General features: G+C 44.7%; 2 protein-coding genes across 10 annotated transcripts in view; both read left to right on the top strand.

Annotated features, from left to right (window-relative positions):
* Tpd52 (tumor protein D52) overlaps window positions 1–13,015 on the top strand; it is a 95,374-nt gene extending 82,359 nt beyond the window's left edge. For 6 of the 8 annotated variants that reach the window (XM_057790291.1, XM_057790290.1, XM_057790295.1 and 3 more), the window contains 3 exons: window positions 5,668–5,709; window positions 7,159–7,207; window positions 11,541–13,015. In XM_057790291.1, the coding sequence (XP_057646274.1) occupies window positions 5,668–5,709; window positions 7,159–7,207; window positions 11,541–11,663 (214 nt within the window). In that variant the 3' untranslated portion in view covers window positions 11,664–13,015. The remainder of the gene's footprint in view (window positions 1–5,667; window positions 5,710–7,158; window positions 7,208–11,540) is intronic. The other 2 variants (XM_057790292.1, XM_057790298.1) reach the window with 1 other exon arrangement.
* A 5,649-nt stretch (window positions 13,016–18,664) lies between these two features.
* Window positions 18,665–19,194, top strand: part of Mrps28 (mitochondrial ribosomal protein S28) — a 138,552-nt gene continuing 138,022 nt past the window's right edge. For both annotated transcript variants that reach the window (XM_057790299.1, XM_057790300.1), the window contains exon 1: window positions 18,665–18,889. In XM_057790299.1, the coding sequence (XP_057646282.1) occupies window positions 18,680–18,889 (210 nt within the window). In that variant the 5' untranslated portion in view covers window positions 18,665–18,679. The remainder of the gene's footprint in view (window positions 18,890–19,194) is intronic.

Below are 19,194 nucleotides of genomic sequence, written 5' to 3'. Positions count from 1 at the left end.
GTCCTGGAAATCAAAATAAATCATAGAGAAGCATACACTCATTGCTGAGCTATTTAAAGATTGTGATTTTAAAAATATCAACTAACCAATGCTAAGAAGCAACTGTGGGAAAGTGGCCTAAGTGTTGGAGGCAAATGAATAAGAATTTAGTCACATACGCCATTCTAGCCCGAGTGCCTGCTGTGGCCCGATCCGAAGGCTATACCCACAGACAGACAGCTTTTGTTAGAATAGGTATCTTTGAGGGTTGTATGTGTATGTGTGTGTGTGGGAGAACGGGGGGGGGGGGGTAGTCAGGGCCTTGAGATGCCTGCAGAAAGCTTGCAAGTACTCGATCATCAAACAGTGTCTTGTGTGACATTAACACAAAACAGATATAGCACTGTGCAAGGCCTGTGAAAATGACATGCTCTATCTTACAGATCGCTCTTCCGCACACTGTTAGCAAGGTTAAAGCTGATGTGTACGTGGTCAATGTGTGCCATCATGTTACATCAGAAACAGAGTCTGCTCTTCCGAATGTTTTTAGGTCATCTCATTTCACTTAGAAATGGCGATTGTGCTGCAGTATTCTTAAACTAATAAGTTTTGTTCTCTGAGAGTTTCATGCAGGTGTAAGTCCTTTCCCCCACCCACTCTTGCTTCCCTCCCAGTCCTGCCAGTCCTGATTCCTCTCCGCGGGTGTCTTTCCCATATTCATTTGTTTTGGTTTAGTGTCCTACTGAATTTACCTAGGGCCGTCTGTGTTACCCTGGGTTTGGAGCTAAGCATCGCAGCACTGTGGGCTCACCAGTGTGTATACAACTGGATATTATGCCTTCCCATCTCCCAGAATCCAGTAGCTGCCAGCAGTTCAGCAGCGAGACCCCACGAGTTCTTTCTCTTTCCATAGCAGACTTCTATACAGACGGCCACCGCCGTGTCAGGCTCATGAGGTGACATTTCTTAGCCTTCTCCTTACCTTCCAGCTCTTACGTTCTTTCTGCTCCCCCTTCCACAAAGTTCTTGAACTTCAAGGAGGTGGTGTGTTTGTTTCTACCGACAAATAGTGCATATCACCATGTGGAGATCAAGTCTTTTGATCAAAACTTGGCAATAAGAGAAAAAATTCTCTTCTGAACTTTGTAATTCTTATAGAGCAGAGACCAGTTCAAGTCACTTAATCTAGTTTCATGACATACAAGGAAAACAAATCTGATCTTTCAGATCATAAAGGTCATGAGGCAAACTGGGCACATTCCTCCAGGAACCACAAGGGGACAGGCTGTTTCCCGGCCCGCAGCATGGCCCCGTCTAGGGCTAAGAGGATGAAACCAGAGATCCCTCTTGCCAACTGCTCTGAAACAGACGGATAATCCCATTAACTGTTTGTCCTGAGTCCCCCTCGTGCGGCAAACTCGAGACCAGTGATTTCATGCCCATGTAGTTTGGGATGCAGGAAGAGACGTGCACTGCTTTTGCTGACTTGGAGATTTCAGCATCAGGTTTTTGTCTTATAAACGCCGGCAGTTAATGAGGTGACGTTTGAGATTTAGATATTTGTAATTTGGCTAGGTTAGGGGTGGGGTGGGGGAGGGAAAGGACAGGAGGATAAGTGGGGGTCAGGGAGAATGTACAAGAGCTCAGCCTGGCTGGGATCCTGGTGGGACAAGTCAATGCAAACTGACCCATGAGGCCCTTGGGGACGGTCATTGGCCACTCCTGAAAGTGGCACGCACATTTCCACATCTCCACCTTTTCCCCGTACATACAGGCAGCACATCGAGTCTTGCTTTAGAAGTCCCTTCTCATTTAAACATAGGCGATGGGCTCATGGCATTCTGGAATAATTCATTTTGTTTCATTTCTTTCATATTTACAAAGAAATGCTAATTCATTTTGTGTTTATTTCACAGGGTGTTTTCCTTTCAAATGAGTATTTCTTCATGTATAGACATATCTCAATTTTTAAAATTTGTTTTGGGGTTTATTAGGGTCATTCTAGACAATTCTTTTTTGCTGGAAACTTCTGCTCTTTGTGGGAAAAGACAGTATCTTTCCTTCTCCATGAAACAGTATCTTTCGATTAGGAACTGAATCGTCATAATAACTTCCTCCACCTTCCGCATCCACATTTCCCCGTTTCACTTAGCGAAGGTGTTCGTTCATTCTGATGGAGCTGTTAAATGACAGCCTTGTCCTAGCCTGTAGGGCTGGGACTAAGAACTGCTGATGCTGGAAACTTTAGAGACATAATCGACTATGAAAATGATGTGATAATGCCTCAGGGTTGTAAGCTGGGTAAGAAGATCTGAGCACTTCCGGAGTAGGCATGGTTACTGTTCTGATATTATAGTTGGGAGAACATAGAGCCAGAGGGACAGTAAATGACCTGAAGGCTACAAAGACAGTGTAAGTGGCTGATGGTTAGGTTTCGAATCCAGTGTCCTGGACCCAGAGCTGACTCTCTGCTAAGAGCACTGAGTTTGAGAGTGACTCCTGATCCCTGGGTGTTGCTCACGTCAGAGGAGACTGAGCCACGTGGGACCACTTTTGCAGCCATGCCTGTCATGTGGCAGGCACTCACGCATTAACCATTGCTGCTCTCTGCATAACCTCTCAGTCTTGCTCTGTTCATCCTCATTTGTAGAGATGGAAAGACCAGGCAACAGTACCAGAGACTAGGAAAAAACTAAGTAATTCAGCTTTAAAAGAAAATATTTTATGTGCATTGGTGTGAAGGTTTCAGGTCCCCTGGAGTCCCATGTGAACTGCCATGTGGGTGCTGAGGTTTGAACCTGCATCATCTGGAAGAGCAGCCCAGCTCTTAACCACTGAGCCATCATCTCTCCAGCCTCAATAGTTCGGCTTTTTAAAAGAATGAGCTTTACAAAGTCAGAGTGACCCTGAGGTGGACATTGAGAACTAGCCGCCCTGTGCTGTGTCGTTATGTTCGGAGACGCCTTACTTTATACCCTGCTTTGAGGGTTACAAATCAAGTGGAGAGTCTTAACAGATTTTGCCTTGTAGATGTGACAGGTCCCCACAGCTTGGCTGTTAAGCAGTGACTCTGGCTTTTTGCTGTAGAAGGTTTTGTATTGAGTTCAACTTTGGATGAAATAGGAAGTGAGGAAGCTTTGAGTCACTTGGTGTAGAGGAGCCAGGGATGAAAGAACAGCTGCCCACCGAGTTAAATGCCATCACTGCAGAGGGGATTAACTAATGGGTGGGGTTGGACTCACATATACGCCTTGTTCTTCCCACTAAGATGGCTCTCAGAAGCAGAGACCTTGCCTTCAAAGCCATCTCTGGCAATTGATCTCATTCTCTGTTTTAAGAGGTTTTTGTTTTGTTTTGTTTTTGAATTTTGAAATATAGATACAGAAAGGTATTTTTTTCCCACAAAATAAGCCTTATTATAAACAGGTTCTTGTCTTTTCCTGTATATTGTCTGAGCCATATTTAGCGTGTATTAGCTTGTGTGCTGGTGAGAAAACCCAGCTACCTGTCTGCTAGGGGAAATAAAAACTTCTTATGTGACTGTAGGAACAATAACTAGATTTGTCTGGGACTTTTAAAAACTTAAACTTTACACACTATTTCCTAATTTTGTTAATATTGTTAAACTGTGTCTGAATCCCACACACAATCAGTTTATCATACTTGGCCACTACTCACCTTCCGTGGCCAGAGTCTAGTAGCTTCTCCTGAAGTGAGTGTTCTGGTGAAGAGTGCTTTCACGGAGGGACAGAAAATGACATGTGTTAGCTTAGTGCAAAGGGAAAGTCTTTGCACAAATATAAAAACAGTGTTGTAAACCAAGGAGTGGGGAGAGGCAAGCCCAGCCCAACTACTCGAAAAGCAAAAAGCTTTGGAAATCGAGGTAGCACCTGGCCACCTAGGTAGTCGGAAAGTGTGTCCTCTCCTACCCAGGTGCACCTGCAGACCGTCTCTCCCTCCTAACCCTGTCCATGCTTCCCTTTCTCTTTTCTTGGCAAACAGGCTTCCTCCGAGTTCTTAGGACTCTTTCATGATCTGGCAATTCCTCCACAGCCTTTAAGTTGGTGTGGTTTCCAGCTCAGAGATCTGCTTCCTGTCGGATTTGAGGATCTGTCTGTTGTGGGGTTCCCACACCCCATTCAGTGCTGACAGTCTGCAGATTGGCAGGGGGTTAGAAGTGTTGAGGGTGCTCCCTGATGTGTCACGGGAGTTGGGGTCAAAGGTGTTTTGCGGGTGTTGGCTCTTCCCGGCTCCTTCTTTAGAAGGGCCCAAGGAAATCCATGGGATGATTCAAGTTACGTTGTAAAGAATTTACGATTGTTTTCATTAATCTCTGCCCTACAATTAGGGGAATAGTGTACTTGAAAAGATCAAGTAGAGGCCGGGCGGTGGTGGCGCACACCTTTAATCCCAGCACTTGGGAGGCAGAGGCAGGCGGATCTCTGTGAGTTCGAGACCAGCCTGGTCTACAAGAGCTAGTTCCAGGACAGGCTCCAAAACCACAGAGAAACCCTGTCTCGAAAAAGCAAAAAAGATCAAGTAAAAGAACTGGTAACGTCCTCCAGGGTAGTTCATGCCCAGGATGCAGCCATAGCACATGCCTCCTCTGTTGGGAGGAGAACTTCCTGTGTGACAGATGGCATAGCGGTGTCCCGGTTCTTTCTGTTGCAGAGTTTTCGTTCTGTACATCCACATCACGCTGTAATTAGATAGTATGTGTCAAGCTAGACCTGATAGCACGTAACACGTTGCCATCTGTGACAACAGTCTCAGTCATAGACTCAAACTCTTCTGAATGTCATTAAGGATTAATATTTGAACTGTTCACTTTACCAAAAGGAAAGATTACTTAACAGTTTGAACAAGAGCAAAGTTTTTTTAAAAATTTTCTTTTAGGAGCCCAAGAATGAAGATATTTTCTTTTCTTGAGCTAGTGTCTAGGGACGGTAGCTCAGAGCAGGCTCAAAAGCTTTGCCAATCAGTAGACTGTACTGTTAAGGGGTAGAAGTTGAACCCCTGAATACAGAGAGCTGAATGGTACTTGAACGATCTTCGGGGAAGTCTTGAGACCAAGTGTAAGCCTCTCTTAGTGAAGAATTGATGCTGCTACTGCTAAGGAGTGCTTTGGAATTTGTGATTGCTTAGTTACCAAATGGGTGATAGATTTAGAAACTGGCCTGTTCCAGCGCTGAAACAGATACCTAGAGAAAGACGGCCACTGTGGCCCTTCAGGGTTGTGTGTGTGTGTGCACGCGCGTGTGTGTACGTGTGTGTGTGTGTGTGTGTGTGTACACTTCATTTTTGAGGGGAGGTGGTGAACCCTGAATCGGGACTCCTGAAGATCCATATTCCATTCTCAGTTTTCTGCTGTTCCTTGGGTTACGATTTGGCTTCTGAGCCTTGAGCCTTCTAGATCCGGGTAAACGCACTTGACAGTTTTCAGCGCCAGGAGAGGACATACTTGTCTATTAGCGCTGATAATGATTTGGCTGACATTGACTTATGAATGGAAGTAAATTCTTTTGGCATAGCTTTGATGTCGCCCTCTTACCTCAAAAAGTAAACGATTGTTCACAGTGCCTAAAGAATGAGCTACCAGAAGCTCCACTAATCAGAAAGTGGGGCAGCTTCTGTGCTGGATCACTGCATACTAACTTGTTTCTGTCTTCCTTTAATGCTGCCTCTCAGTATACGCTCCATTCAGCATTCGATTAGCATGCCTGCTATGAGGTAACGTATTGATGCTTCCTGCCTGATGTATGGATGCTCAAACCACTGACTAGGAAACTAGAATTCTGTCTAACAAGCTGGGCCTTAACACTGTTACAATCTGCAGTTGCTTTTCTTTTTTGTTTTTTTGTTTTTTGTTTTTTGTTTTTTTTTGTTTTTTCGAGACAGGGTTTCTCTGTGGTTTTGGAGCCTGTCCCGGAACTAGCTCTTGTAGACCAGGCTGGTCTCGAACTCACAGAGATGTGCCTGCCTCTGCCTCCCAAGTGCTGGGATTAAAGGCGTGCGCCACCACCGCCCGGCTTGCAGTTGCTTTTCTTACAATGTTGGGATAGATTCATAAGAGCCAAAATGTGAATTTTTTTAAGAATACTGTTTCAATTTTATTTTATAAAATGTCTATTTGAAACCAATTGAATTGGGAAGCACATGCCAGTGTAGAATGAAGCCGTCTTAGTGGTTCAGGGTTATTTTGTCCCCTTCTCTGTGAGCATTGGTTCAACTCCCTCTGTAGCTTCCAGCCTCCCACTCTGCTTTGCTCATCCTAGAGTGGCCTTTGGAGCCAGCTTTCCTCAGCAGGCAGGGGTAATCAGCCATAATTTAGTCTGCCTGGGGAGCAGAGGCTCCGGAACAGTAGAGATCCCTGGCTTGCACTTTAGTCTGTACAGGAAGCACCTGGAGGGGTAGCTACAATGTTGCACGCTGGAACCACCCCTAGAGTCTTTGAATCTAGAGTAGGTGTGGGGCTGAGTTCATTTCCCTAGTGTGAGCTGCTGAAACAGTTGGCCTGGGGTGGGGGAGGTGGGGTGTCACATGTAACAACCATGAGCTTTGTTCCCCTCTGTGCCCTTCTATTGTTGTAACAGGGTTGGGATTTAAGGTTCTATGTAGGAACCTATGGGTGATAGACAAAAGCCTAAAGTGTAGAGGAGAGATACGTTTTTGAGCTCTCTGCTTTCTTTGGGTCCCTTCTCGGTCTGACACAATTCTTTTGGAATTAGGATCCCTGGAAATCTCAGTTTGTCTCGATGGTGTAGTGTATTGTGTGCTCTTGTGGGAATCTTGCCCTACAGGATGAGGCGCTAAATTGGAGTTCTAAAGTATCCTGCTAAGTTCAGGGGATCTCACAGTGGCATTTTCTTGGTTCTGGTGAGTCTTTAGGAAGGTGACAGAGCTGGTATTGTCTGCCTTCCTTTTCTGTTTATATGACAGTATCACTTATATCTTAGAGTGACTGTCTTCATGACCTTAACAGCAATGTAGAAGTATTAGCCCAGAAGCTGCTTCACACAGGAAGTGTGTGTGTCGATACCTGTGCACATATATGCAGATAAATACCCACTCTTGCTAATTATGAATATCAGCAAAGAGAAATGTAGTTGTTTCTGATCCTTCAGAGACTTTTGTTTTATTCACAGTGGTTGTAATTTTATTTTTTTTCTATCTTCATAGAAACTCCCCAACTTTCAAGTCATTTGAAGAAAAGGTTGAAAACTTAAAGGTAAGTACAGGGGTGCGCTGTCTTCATGATGCTGTTGCCACCTTCCGTCATTCCCATAAAGCTTTAGAGAACTTTAAGAATTCTACCCTGCGTGTCACTGATGCACACTGCATGGTTTTGTAGGGTTTTTTCTTTTTCTTGTGATTTTTTTTGGATAACATAAAACTGCAATTTTTCAGACTTTTTTTAATTTCAAATATTCTTATAATTGAACAAGAATTTGTGCTGTTTTTCATCTAAAAAATCACACAATATTAGAGTTAATATAAATATTAGTATTTTAATATTGATAATAGATATTAAAATATGAAAAAATAGTCACTGCCTTTTCTATTTAAGGATATTTTGTTATTGTTTAGCAATTTACATATTTATAAAGTGTATCTTGTTCATGTCTATCTCCTTTGGAGGTACACATCCTTCCATAATGAGTAGCTTTATAAATTGTGTTATTTCCAAAATTATGACAAAGTCATCAACCCCGAGAATTGGGCATAGTGGCTCATGCATTTAATCTCTGCACTTGGAGGCCGAGGCAAGAGCATTGCCTAGAGTTTGATGCTATCTTGGGCTACAGAGTGATACCCTGTCACAAAAACACCAAAACAGAAAACAAGCAAACCAAGCCAAAAGATTCTACGAATTCTTAGAGTCACAGACGGTGCCCATGCGTGCCTAGTGAAGCTCCTGACGCTGGTCCAGCGTTTGTGTGCAGCCTGGGTGGTGGTCCTTTATCCAGCCCTCTTCACTGCACTGGGTGTAGTTTGGAGCTGACATCTTATTATTTTAAATAAGTGAGCCTTGCCGGGCAGTCTCATTTATGTAAATGGTACCCACCTGGAATTTCAGCACTTGAGAGAGAGAAAAGGAGGGCTGTGAGTTCAAGACCATCCTTGGCTACAGAGAGACCTTATTCAAGAACATAAGTTAAAATGAACTCATATTTATTTTAGTCATTCAGAACACCAGAAGAATCACTTATTCTTAAAAGTATCTTACATAGCCGGGGGCTGGTGGCGCACACTTCTGAGTTCAAGGCCTAGCCTGGTCTATAGTACTAGTTCCAGGACAGCCAAGACTGTTAGACAGTGAAATACTGTCTTAAAAAGAAACAATACCAAAATATAACAACAACAAAAAGAAAAAAAGTGTCTTACATGAAAAGGCAGAATTTGCTCACTGAAAGAGCAGACACTGCAGTGATCTGGATTTTAGCTTGAACCTCTTCTCTGTAGAATCACACTGTACACACAGTCTTACAGCTTCATGTTTGTGAACCCACGATTGCAAGGGCCCTTCATTTTGTTCAGTATTACTGCTTAGGGGCCGTGATAGTCCTTGGCTTGTTCCATGGTGTGCACTGGATGAATACAAACATACATCATACTCATGTTGCCAGATTGGTACATGAGACGGGCTTTCTTCATCTTGGTGCCACCTGAAAAGAGGCTTTATTGCGAAGAGTCACGGTTTGCAGTGACTCAGTTCTCAAGACTGTTTGGACTCTCCCTGCCTCTCCTTCACATCTGTCTTCTTAGTATTTGAAATAGCTCGTCAGAAATCAGCAATTTGATTTGATCCCAGAGATGAGGAGGTACTGCCCAGTCACTTGCTATATTAACTGTAGTAGGAGCTGTGGGCTGTGTTCCTGCCGCCCCAGCTCATGGTCGCCTGGCTAGCTTATGCCCCAAAATAGTGACACACAAACTGTATTCTTTTAAACACTGCTTGGCCCATTTCTATTCATGTGTGTAGCACCCCAAGGTGTGCGTACCGGGAAGATTCTAGCCTACGTCCATCCTGGGTCGGAGCTTCATCGTGTCTGCTCTGGAGAGGAGAGCATGGCGTCTGTCTCTCAGAGGAGCTGCCCTGCATCTGAGCTCACTTCCTCTTCCTCCCAGCATTCTATTCTGTCTACTCCACCCACCTAAGGGATGGCCTATCAAATGGGCCAAGGCAGTTTGTTTATTGACAAATGACCTTCCTCCATCAATTAACGATCTATGGATTCCAGTATGGTCCATTTGTCATATCCGACTTAGCATCATTCGGATGATGTCTTCTTAGTCATGAAACATGATGTCTTAGTGATGAAACACCATGACCAAAACCAAGCTGGGGAGAAAAGGAACTTAAACATAGCTTGCTCCCCATGATCTGCTTAGCCTGCCGCTTTATAGAACCCAAGACCGCCAGCCCAGGGGTGACCACACCCACAATGGACTGGGCCCTCCCCCATCACGTACTAATTAAGAAGATCCTATATGGGTTTGCCTATAACCTGGTCTCATGAAGACATTTTCTCAATCGAGATTCCCTCCTGCCATGTGACTATAGTTTGTGTCAAGTTGACATAACTGTCCAGCACAGATGAACACATAAAAAGTAACTTTTCAAAATATATTGAATAGTTATTGCTAAAGAAATTTGTAGTCATATGCTTGGGATAATTTTGCCAAATTATACTTATAGTCATTTAAGCTTTGTATCAACATGTCTGTGCACTGCAGTTTTGGATGGATTCAGTTTCCTGTAGCTTTTAGGTATGTGGGTGGCTATGACAGGGACAACTGAGGGTACCATGCAGACCTGGAGGAAGAGCAGCTGAGAGGCAGGAGTCGCGATCTCGGTAAGGAGGACAGTGAAGGATTCAGAGGGTCTAATGGGACAAAGCACAGAAGGGAGACAGGAGTGAGCGGTATGCTGTGCACCGCAGGCTGGCTCGCGCATAGCTCACGTGCTGGGCCAGTCAGCTATGGAGGTGCTGCTGCTGAACATTTTCTTTTTACATCTTTAAATTTAATAGTAAGATGATGGAGGAAGGTCATTGGTTAAATAATAAAGAAACTGCCTAGGCCCATTTATGGGCCAGCCCTTAGGTGGGTGGAGTAAACAGACAGAATTCTGGGAGAAAGAAGCCGAGTCATTGAGTCGCCATGATTCTCTCTCTCCAGACAGACGCAGGTTAAGATCTTTCCTGGTAAGGCAGCTCGTGGGCTACACAAAATATTAAAAATGGGTTAAATCAATATGTAAAAGCTAGCCAATAAGAGACTGGAACTAAGGGGCCAGACAGTGATTAAAAAAATACAGTTTCCGTGTAATTATTTCGGGGCATAAGCTAAGCCATGCGGGCGGCCGGGTGCCAGGGACACAGCCCTGCCGCTCGTATTTCAACAGTAAGATACATAATATTTTAATCACTTTTACCTAGAATTTTATGGAGCAAGCAGTGAAGCGAAACAATATAAAGGTTATTTTCTTGGAGGGTTTCATTGGCTCTTCTGAAGAGGAAAGATGAATGGAAGAGGCGCCCACTGTGGGGAGTTCCTTTACTTGTGCTAAATTGCCAGAAGTTGTAACAATTTTTATAGTTAGACATTTTAGTGAATTTAGTAATGCATATAAATTATGCAGATTTATCTAAGTCAAAGCTTGGATGGCAGAAAACTTTCAGTTAGATTCCAGTTCTCAGACTTGCCCAGTGAGTTAAGACTGGGGAAACCGGAAGTTCAAGTTGAATCCACCAAGCATGCATTCTTGGTCACTGCTGGTTTCCTCATGTAGCTCTTTTGTTGTTCAGTCATTACATGTAACAGGCAGTGAGCACTGAGAAGCATGAAGTGACATACTAGTAACAGATGTGGTTTTGGTCGTGAGACAGTGCTTCACAGGAACTTACTGTGTAGCCCAGGCTAGAGACCAAACTTACAGCAGTCCTCCTGCCTTAGCCTCCCGAGTGTTGATGATATAGGCATGAGCCACCACACCCACCTAGGCGTTTAGAAAAAAAAATCAGGCATATGTAGCATTCAAACTGATACTGATTGACAGTTTCAGGCCTGGGAGGTTGGAGTAGGGCGTCACAAATTTCTAGTGTACAAGAAGTCGCTCAGGGTCCCTCTGGCATTACAATTCCAGTTCTGACATTCCATGTCTGACAAGCCCCCAGATGATGCTGAGTCTGTAGGTAGACTTATGTAGGAAAGGGCTGAGAACCCTACAGTGCAACAGGAAAGATACTTTTTTTTTTTTTTGATTTTTTGAGACAGGGTTTCTCCGTAGCTTTTGGTTCCTGTCCTGGAACTATCTCTTGCAGAGACAGGCGGATCTCTGTGAGTTCGAGGCCAGCCTGGTCTACAGGAAAGATACTTTTATCTTCCGTTTGTTGTGTCTCACGGTTAAGCTACCCCAAGTGGTACAACAGCACGTAGATCAACATGGACATAGTCGTGAGAGGCCCAGTTTGTTACTGAAAGTCAGTTTAGAGTTTCTTTCTGCAGAGGTGATTAATTTTGCTTCATGATGTCTTCTCTTTTCCCCACTTTTAAAGTCTAAAGTAGGGGGAGCCAAGCCTGCCGGCGGTGATTTTGGAGAAGTCCTGAATTCCACCGCCAACGCTACTAGTGCCGAGGCCACCGAGCCCCCTCCAGCACAGACGGAGGCCATGCCCTGAGTTCCGGAACATATCCTGCTGCCCACTGCCAGGTGCTCCAAGGGACATCAAGCACATCTCGTCAGCGTTCATGGCCACAGATTTCGACCAGATGTGCTTTCATGTAGCTTTACTTATTTCTTTGACCAAATAGTTTGCGAATTAAACGAAGTGGGAGCACCCTCGCCTCCAAGCCAGGGAAATGCCCTTTGTAGGAGATGGCAGCCAGAGCCTCTGGTAGTCCCCGAGGAACGCCGGGGTGACCGGAAGCTGTGGGCGACCTCAGCTTCGGCTTTACGGAATCACTCCACATCTGGGATTCTTTTTGATCCTTTTCTATACGAGTCATTTTTCCTTTTTGAGTCTGTTATACTTGATTTCTAACTAAAATTGTTCTTCTAAATTCTGGTAGTTAAAAGTTTTGGAATTATTTTGTTACTCTTAAAGAAGAAACCACCAGCTACAATTTTTTTTCTTGGATAAACAGCTTTTGTATGTGGACCATATCTTGGGTTTCTGAGCACACCAGACTAAAGTAGACAGGTGTGTGTGTACTTGAGTAGTTCTGCCAGTGGCGTGAGTGTGGGGTCCCCCCATGTCCTTGGTGATTAGCAGCTACCATTTCAACATACTGGTTACTTATTAGCCACTCTTAACACATTTTTTATAAGATTAAAATCTAATTTCAGGTAAACTGACAAAATATCATTGTGAGTCAGGCATATATTACTATAAGTTGAAATGTGACCACACTTGTCTAAAACGTCTTTAGGTCTAGATAGCTGTAAAAATGCTAAAATCGATCACCACAGGGGAATTTGCTGCCTCCATTAAACCCATTTAGCACCCATTAGGAAGCACAGAAAGTTCTATGAGTACAACTTGAATATTTTTATACTAAGGTATTGTTGACTCCGAAGGATATAAGGCATGAATACAAATGAGCTCATCACGTATGTGTTCTCAATGTGTTAGTGATGTGGAGTGTACTGTAGATGTGGCCCCTGCTTGGAGAGATCTTGGGGCTTGTGCATCAAGGCTTCCAGATGTCTCTGAGCTCCTCCTGTCACTGTGGTTAACTACTGACTCACTACCACTTCCTTCTGCTGTCTATGTTTATGGCTACGAGGTCTGTCTGGTATTTATCTATTGTGATTTTATCATTGTCCATGCCAAATGTTAATTGCCAAGCTTGGAGTGACCTAAAGCATTTTCAAAAGCATGACTAGATTTAATTGAGGATAAAGTTTCTGCAGACCAAATTTGAAAAGCCACAAGTGTCAGTCATTACAAAATGACATGCTGCCATTCTTGATTGCTACTTGGATGCTCTATTGTATGTGACAAATCTCAATAAAGTCTGTGTATCAGTAGTCCAGGTTTCCGTGTTTATTAAGAGGCCAATGGTCTGGATAAAATTTGTATTCTAAAATCAACTGGTATCCTGGAAATTTGTCTCTTTAGAGAAATATTGTGGTTTTTCAGTATAACCACTATTTTTTTTCCAATCCAACATCTTTTCAACAGATTATTTCCTGGGTGTCTTACCCACTGTTTTTGTAACCAGGCAAAAATATGGCAGCTTTCTTCATAAGAAATATTCAGATTTCATAAAGAGATTTCTCACATGAGGAAAACAATAGTGGTGGGTAAGTAAGATATAGATAAATTTGGGGAATCAGTATGAAAGAAAAAATTAGAGAAACATATTTCTGGACATCTTCCTACGCTTAACCTAAAAAGTTAATCTACTGTAAGAACCCTGCCTCATCCGAAAACATCATAATAATGATTAAGGACGAACACAGAGGAAACCCTGTCTCGAAAAACAAAACAAAGAAATGAAAAAAAAAAAAGAAAATTAAACATGAATTTTAGAATATTCAGAAATATTCAAAATATTTGTGGGAAATTCATTATGAATTTGCAGATACTTCAGAAATTTGAAATATAGCAATCAATATATTCCTAAGAGGTTAGGACCACTTTACTGGGATTTGTGTTTTTTAGGATAAGAAAATAGCAAAAGAGAAACCTCAAATATTTGTGAAATCTCAGATATTTAAGGACATAACTGTAATGGGAGAGAAGAGCTCTGAGGCCTCCCACACGTGGTTTCCCTAACTCAAGGGGTCTGTGGTAAATTTAGCCAGAATTCTTATGGTTTAGAACCTCACAAAATTAATGGGAAGAGAGAACTCATTAACTGGATTATGACCTTAGCAACTCAAAGTAATTATTGAAATACAGAAAAATGTTTAATTTGAACTATTTCTGGATCTTTTAAAGTATACACTGTTTTCTATGAAGAGTTTGAAAGCAATAAAGACTGTAATTTGGGTATGGGTTCTTTTATGTATTTCCCACTTTCAGAAAGGGCTAAGTCATAGATGGCATCCAGCATCGGCTGTGGCCTCCACAGATGACATGTGCACCCCCACACAGATGAACACATTAGAACCCCTTCCATTCCAAGTACTTTAGTTTTCATTCACATCTCGGATTGCTTTTCTTTTTTAAATTTATTTATTTATTATGTATACAATATCCTGTCTGCATGTATGCCTGAAGGCCAGAAGAGGGCCTTCAGACCCCATTACAGATTGTTGTGAGCCACCATGTGGTTGCTGGGAATTGAATTTTTAATATCCCAACCCCCAGAATGCTATCCACTACGGCGCTGAAATGTCTGTAGTGTGGCAGCATATCTTACATATGTCCTGGGACCTTTCTTTCAGACTTTTCTGAGCAGTTAAGCATATTTTCCTTTTTATTTTTTTGATTTATTTTTTAAAAACTATCTTTTTTCATTTTACATACCAATCCCAGTTCCCACTCCCTCCCCTCCTTCCACCTCTGCCCCATCCTGCCCCCCATCCACTCCTCGGGGTAAGGCTTCCCATGGTGGGGGCAACAGAGTTTAGCACATTACTTTGAGGCACTGCAAGGCATCCCTCCAAAGAGAATGGGTTCCAAAAATCCAGTACAAGCAGTAGGGATAAGTCTGGGTCTCACTGCCGGTGGCCCCAGTCTGCCCTGGCCATATAACTGCCCACCCCCTCTCCTTTGTTTTTTTGTGGTGCTGGGGATTGAACCAGGGCTTACCTAAGATTGTTGAGCAAGTGATCTGTTACTGAGCTACACCCCAACCCAAGAGGCATAAATTTCTAATCACCTCTAAGTCACCTCCACCAAGGCACTACTAGCTACTTTTTATGGAGATTTTAGTGAGCACTGCCTTTCACACTGGTGGTCTTGGGTGTGAGGTGGGGTGTATGTAATGGTAGATGAGGCCATAGCCAGGAGATGTGATGAGGCTTTGGAGTGTGTTTTATTCCTTTCTTGCTACCTGCTCAGAACACTTGCACGGTGCACATGAAGAACTTTGGAAGTGTAAAGAAACTGTATTCTAACAGAGCTGGGGTGGGGGAGGGGGGCGATGCAGGGAGTGGCAGTGCTCCCCTGTAGTAGGTGTTCCTGTTGGTGCCTGTGTCAGCAAGAATCCTGGAGATGTCCCTCCATTGACTCCCTTGGTTTTGTCTTTCGGGGTCTCATACACCTCAGGCTGGCTTCAGTCTTGCGATGTAGCCAAGGATGTCCTGCCTCGATCTGTCAGGTACAGGATCACATGCACACCCCTACCACAGTTTGTTGTGGGGACAGGCTCTCACTACTCAGCTCAGGTTGACCCCCCAGCTCAACATTCCCATCTCCTCACTACTTCAGTTTTAAACGCAAAATTTTAAGGGTTGCATCTATTTTAATTATATCTACTCCTAACTCTTCCCTTCAACTCCTGTATCTGCTTCTACATCCCTACCCCCAACTTCATGTCTTTTTTCTAATTTTAATTTAATCCCCATTGATTGTGCTTTGTGCTGCCACACTTCTGAGTATTGGGCCATCCACTGGAGTGTAGCCACCCTACAAGGAGCCACACCCTAAAAACCAACCTGATTCTCCTCCCCCAGAAGCTAGCAACTGCCCATAGCTCCTGAGTTAGAGGTGGGCCAAAGGACCCCTTTCCTCATCTATTTTAGAAAGTTAGGGTCTTGTGCAGGCCCCGCTTGGGCAGCCGTAGCTGCTGTGAGTTTGAGTGCAGCGATCTTGTCATGTCAAGAAAGCCTTGTGCTTTCTTGGGCCTAACAGTCTTTTTACCAGGTTTTACAAGACGGTCCCCGAGCCTGGGGTGGTGGAATGGGGATGCAGACGTCTCACTGTGCCTGAGCACTACAGAGGCACTGGGAACAGCTGTTTCTTCTTAACCATCATCCATTGCACACAGAAACTTCTGATGAGGTCTGAGAATTGCAGGAGTCTGTGATTAGGAGGAATTTAGAGGGCACTTTGATGCTATGTCCACGCGGCAAAATGACTGTTTTTGTCCAGATCCGTAGCAACCAGGTGGGTTCCACCTTCTTGGAGCAAGTCTTAGAAGTCCAACCAGGAAGTGCTTGATTACCTCCGTAACATTCACGCTACTGTTGCACACACGGGCATAGTCTGCCATGCTGGTAGCTACAGTTAACAGCTGGGTGAACTGATGATTGCCCTTCAGCAGCATGCAGAGCACCTTCTAGTGCATGGAGCGCTACGTGGTTTCTCATGTTCGGTGAACACAGGCAGTGTCTTCAGCAATAGTTTTACTGTGAGGTTCCGATGATGGGATTGGGCTTTTTCTCGACAACCCATGGCTTATCGATGAGCACAATCCACCGTGTAGAGAAGTTCCAGTTGAAACTTGTATATGGGGCTAGAGAGATGGCTCAGTGGTTAAGAGCACTGACTGTGGTCTTCCAGAGGACCTGAGTTCCCAGCAACCACATGGTGGCTCACAACCATCTGTAATGAGATCTGGTGCCCTCTTCTGGCCTGCAGGCATACACACAGAATATTGTATACAGAATAAAGTCTTTAAAAAAAATAAAAAAGTACTGCCGGGCGGTGGTGGCGCACGCCTTTAATCCCAGCACTCGGGAGGCAGAGGCAGGCGGATCTCTAGGAGTTCGAGGCCAGCCTGGTCTACAAGAGCTAGTTCCAGGACAGGCACCAAAGCTAGAGAAACCCTGTCTTGAAAAACCAAAAAAAAAAAAAAAAAAAAAAAAAAAAGTACTTAAAAAAAACTTGTATGTGAATCCCCACTTTTCTAATCCGACATTTGATGCTTCAAGTAAAAAGTAAACTTCAAGGTCTATCCTACTTCTGCTGAGAGTGTGAACAGCCCACCACAGGAAGAATGAGCAGCTGCAGTAGTTGGCCCCCAACAGCTCTGTTAGTCTTCTGGGGTTATCCTCTTGGTGAGGCAGGACATGAATATGACATTACTCATTAAAGATGGGACCTTAGTACCTCATTTGTTCTGTCCTGTAGGTTTCATACTGAAGACCATCTGGAGTCTTGGCATGCCAGGCAAGCGCTGGTAAGATTTAGTTTATAAAGCAGATCTTTAGGTTATCAGTTTGCTGCACTGTAACACAACTAATAAAAACCCAGAGACAGATATTGAGGTTCAACCTGAAAGTCAGAAAAGCAAAACAACTAGCCATTGACTCTTATCTCTACTTCAGTCCTAAATTGCGATTCTGCCTCCAGGAATCTCAGAATGAGGCTGTGTCTGAGAGCTTGTCCCCTCCTAAATTCTTCTTTAGGGCTAGGATTAAAAGCATGCACCACTACAGCCTGGTTTCTGTGGCAAAGTAATGTGGCTACTGGGATTAAAGGTGTGTCACCACTGCCTGGTCTGTAAGACTGACCAGGGTAGCTGTTTTACTCTCTGATCTCCAGGCAAGCTTTATTTATTAAAATACAAGTGTAATATCACTACACTCCCACACAGGGAAATCAAATCAGCAACATGATAGTGGATTGCCCAGGACAAAGGTTACTCAGGACTATGAAGGGCTCTTAACGGTCACTGGCCGTGCTCTACAATTTGCCACACTGTTTTCGAAAGGGAATGGAAGTAACAATAGCCATAGAGAATGGCATTTTAGACAAGAATCCACGCAGCTGTGAGCCGAATTGAGTTTAAGTGTGTGGGGTGAGACCCCACCTGGGTAGATTCCCTTTGCAGCACTGACTGACTTCTTAGGAGTCTCCCTGCAGAGGCTAATGGTGAGTCTTAAGTGACTCAAAATTATGCAGCATCCCAAGGACTATTACACCCATGACATGGAGGAAGATTTAAATTCACAGTCAAAAGTAGTGGAAAAGGGTCTGTCCTGGTGGTTACAGTGCTTGTGAAATCTCACCATTCAGAGAGAAGCAGGAGGTTTATGTGTTTAACGTCAGCTTCCACTACATAGTGAGCTCAGGACCGGTCTGGGCTACATGAGACCCTGAGTCCCAAAAAAAAGTTTTTGTTTGCAAACTACATAGAAAACGGTGGCACATGTCCCAGATTTAGTCATTTGTAGGCTAATAGCAAACTGATTCTTAGATGAGTACACCCACTTAATTGGCAAACACTTCATGTCAGGCGGTGGACAAATTCTGGGGATTTGTGCCGAAGAGAAACAAAAAATATCAAGTATTTGTGTGCGTTATGGAAGTGCTATACCTGGGCACATTCTGAAACTTAACTCACTAGAAGGGATGGTAGGTATCGCATATAAAACTTCTCAGATTGTTTTGTAGTGCGGGTGACTGACGACAGAAGTGTCCAACGACAGACCTGCCACCAGTTTCACAAACAACTTTATGTCCATTTGCAAAGGCAATCTCCTTCCTGAAGCTTACAAAATTGGAGGGCGGCTACTAAACATCTTAGTCTCAAGCGCCACACATTCAAAAGTGCTGGATAGCGAGGGACAGGAGGCGCGGACAAGCTTGGGGCTTCCAACTCCAATAGGATAATCAAGGAGACCGCTGAAGACCGCATCCCCTGCAAGGCACACGCCTTCTCCGTGCTGCCTAGCCATCAGGACACAAGCCACACGCCCGCACCATACTACGGCAGTAGGCGGGGCTCTCCTCGACCCGCCCCCTGGCCCGCGAACGTGCGTAAGAGGCCAGAGGTGAGAGGTCACGCAGGCGTCATGGCGGCGCTGTGTGGGTACCATGCCAGGGCCGCAGGGAGCCGATTCCTAAGAGCGCTTCTCTTCTCCAAGCCCTTTCGAAATGCAGGCACGGAGAGTGGTTCCGAGAGCGTGGTCGGCGACTCCTCCGCTCCTCGGGCGCGCTCAGGCGGCTTCGCGAGCGCTCTGGAGCGACTCTCGGAGCTGCAGCGGAAGGCGGAGCAAGGACCGGTGAGTGGGCCTCTCAGCACACGTCCCGACGCGGGGTCAGCGTGAGGGTGGGGCCAGCAAGAGGGCGGGGCCAACTTGGGGTGGGGCTATCATGGGGGCGGGGCTAGCACGGGGGAGGGCACAGAACGGGGCGGGGCCAGCACGGAGGGCGGGGCCATCGTGGGATGGGGCTAGCATGGGGGCGGGGCGGGATGCTCTCCCCACCCCACCCCTTCCGGTGAGGCTGTGCCAGTGACTCAGGGAAGGAGTCCGGTGTAGCTTCCGCCCCTTGGCCTCCCGCAGCGGAGCACGTGACTTAAGTTTTC

This window comes from Chionomys nivalis, chromosome 16, assembly GCF_950005125.1.
Source record: "Chionomys nivalis chromosome 16, mChiNiv1.1, whole genome shotgun sequence".
Lineage (NCBI taxonomy): Eukaryota > Metazoa > Chordata > Mammalia > Rodentia > Cricetidae > Chionomys > Chionomys nivalis.
The sequence above is the reverse complement of the archived record's forward strand: the minus strand, read 5'-3'. Positions and strand labels throughout refer to the sequence as shown.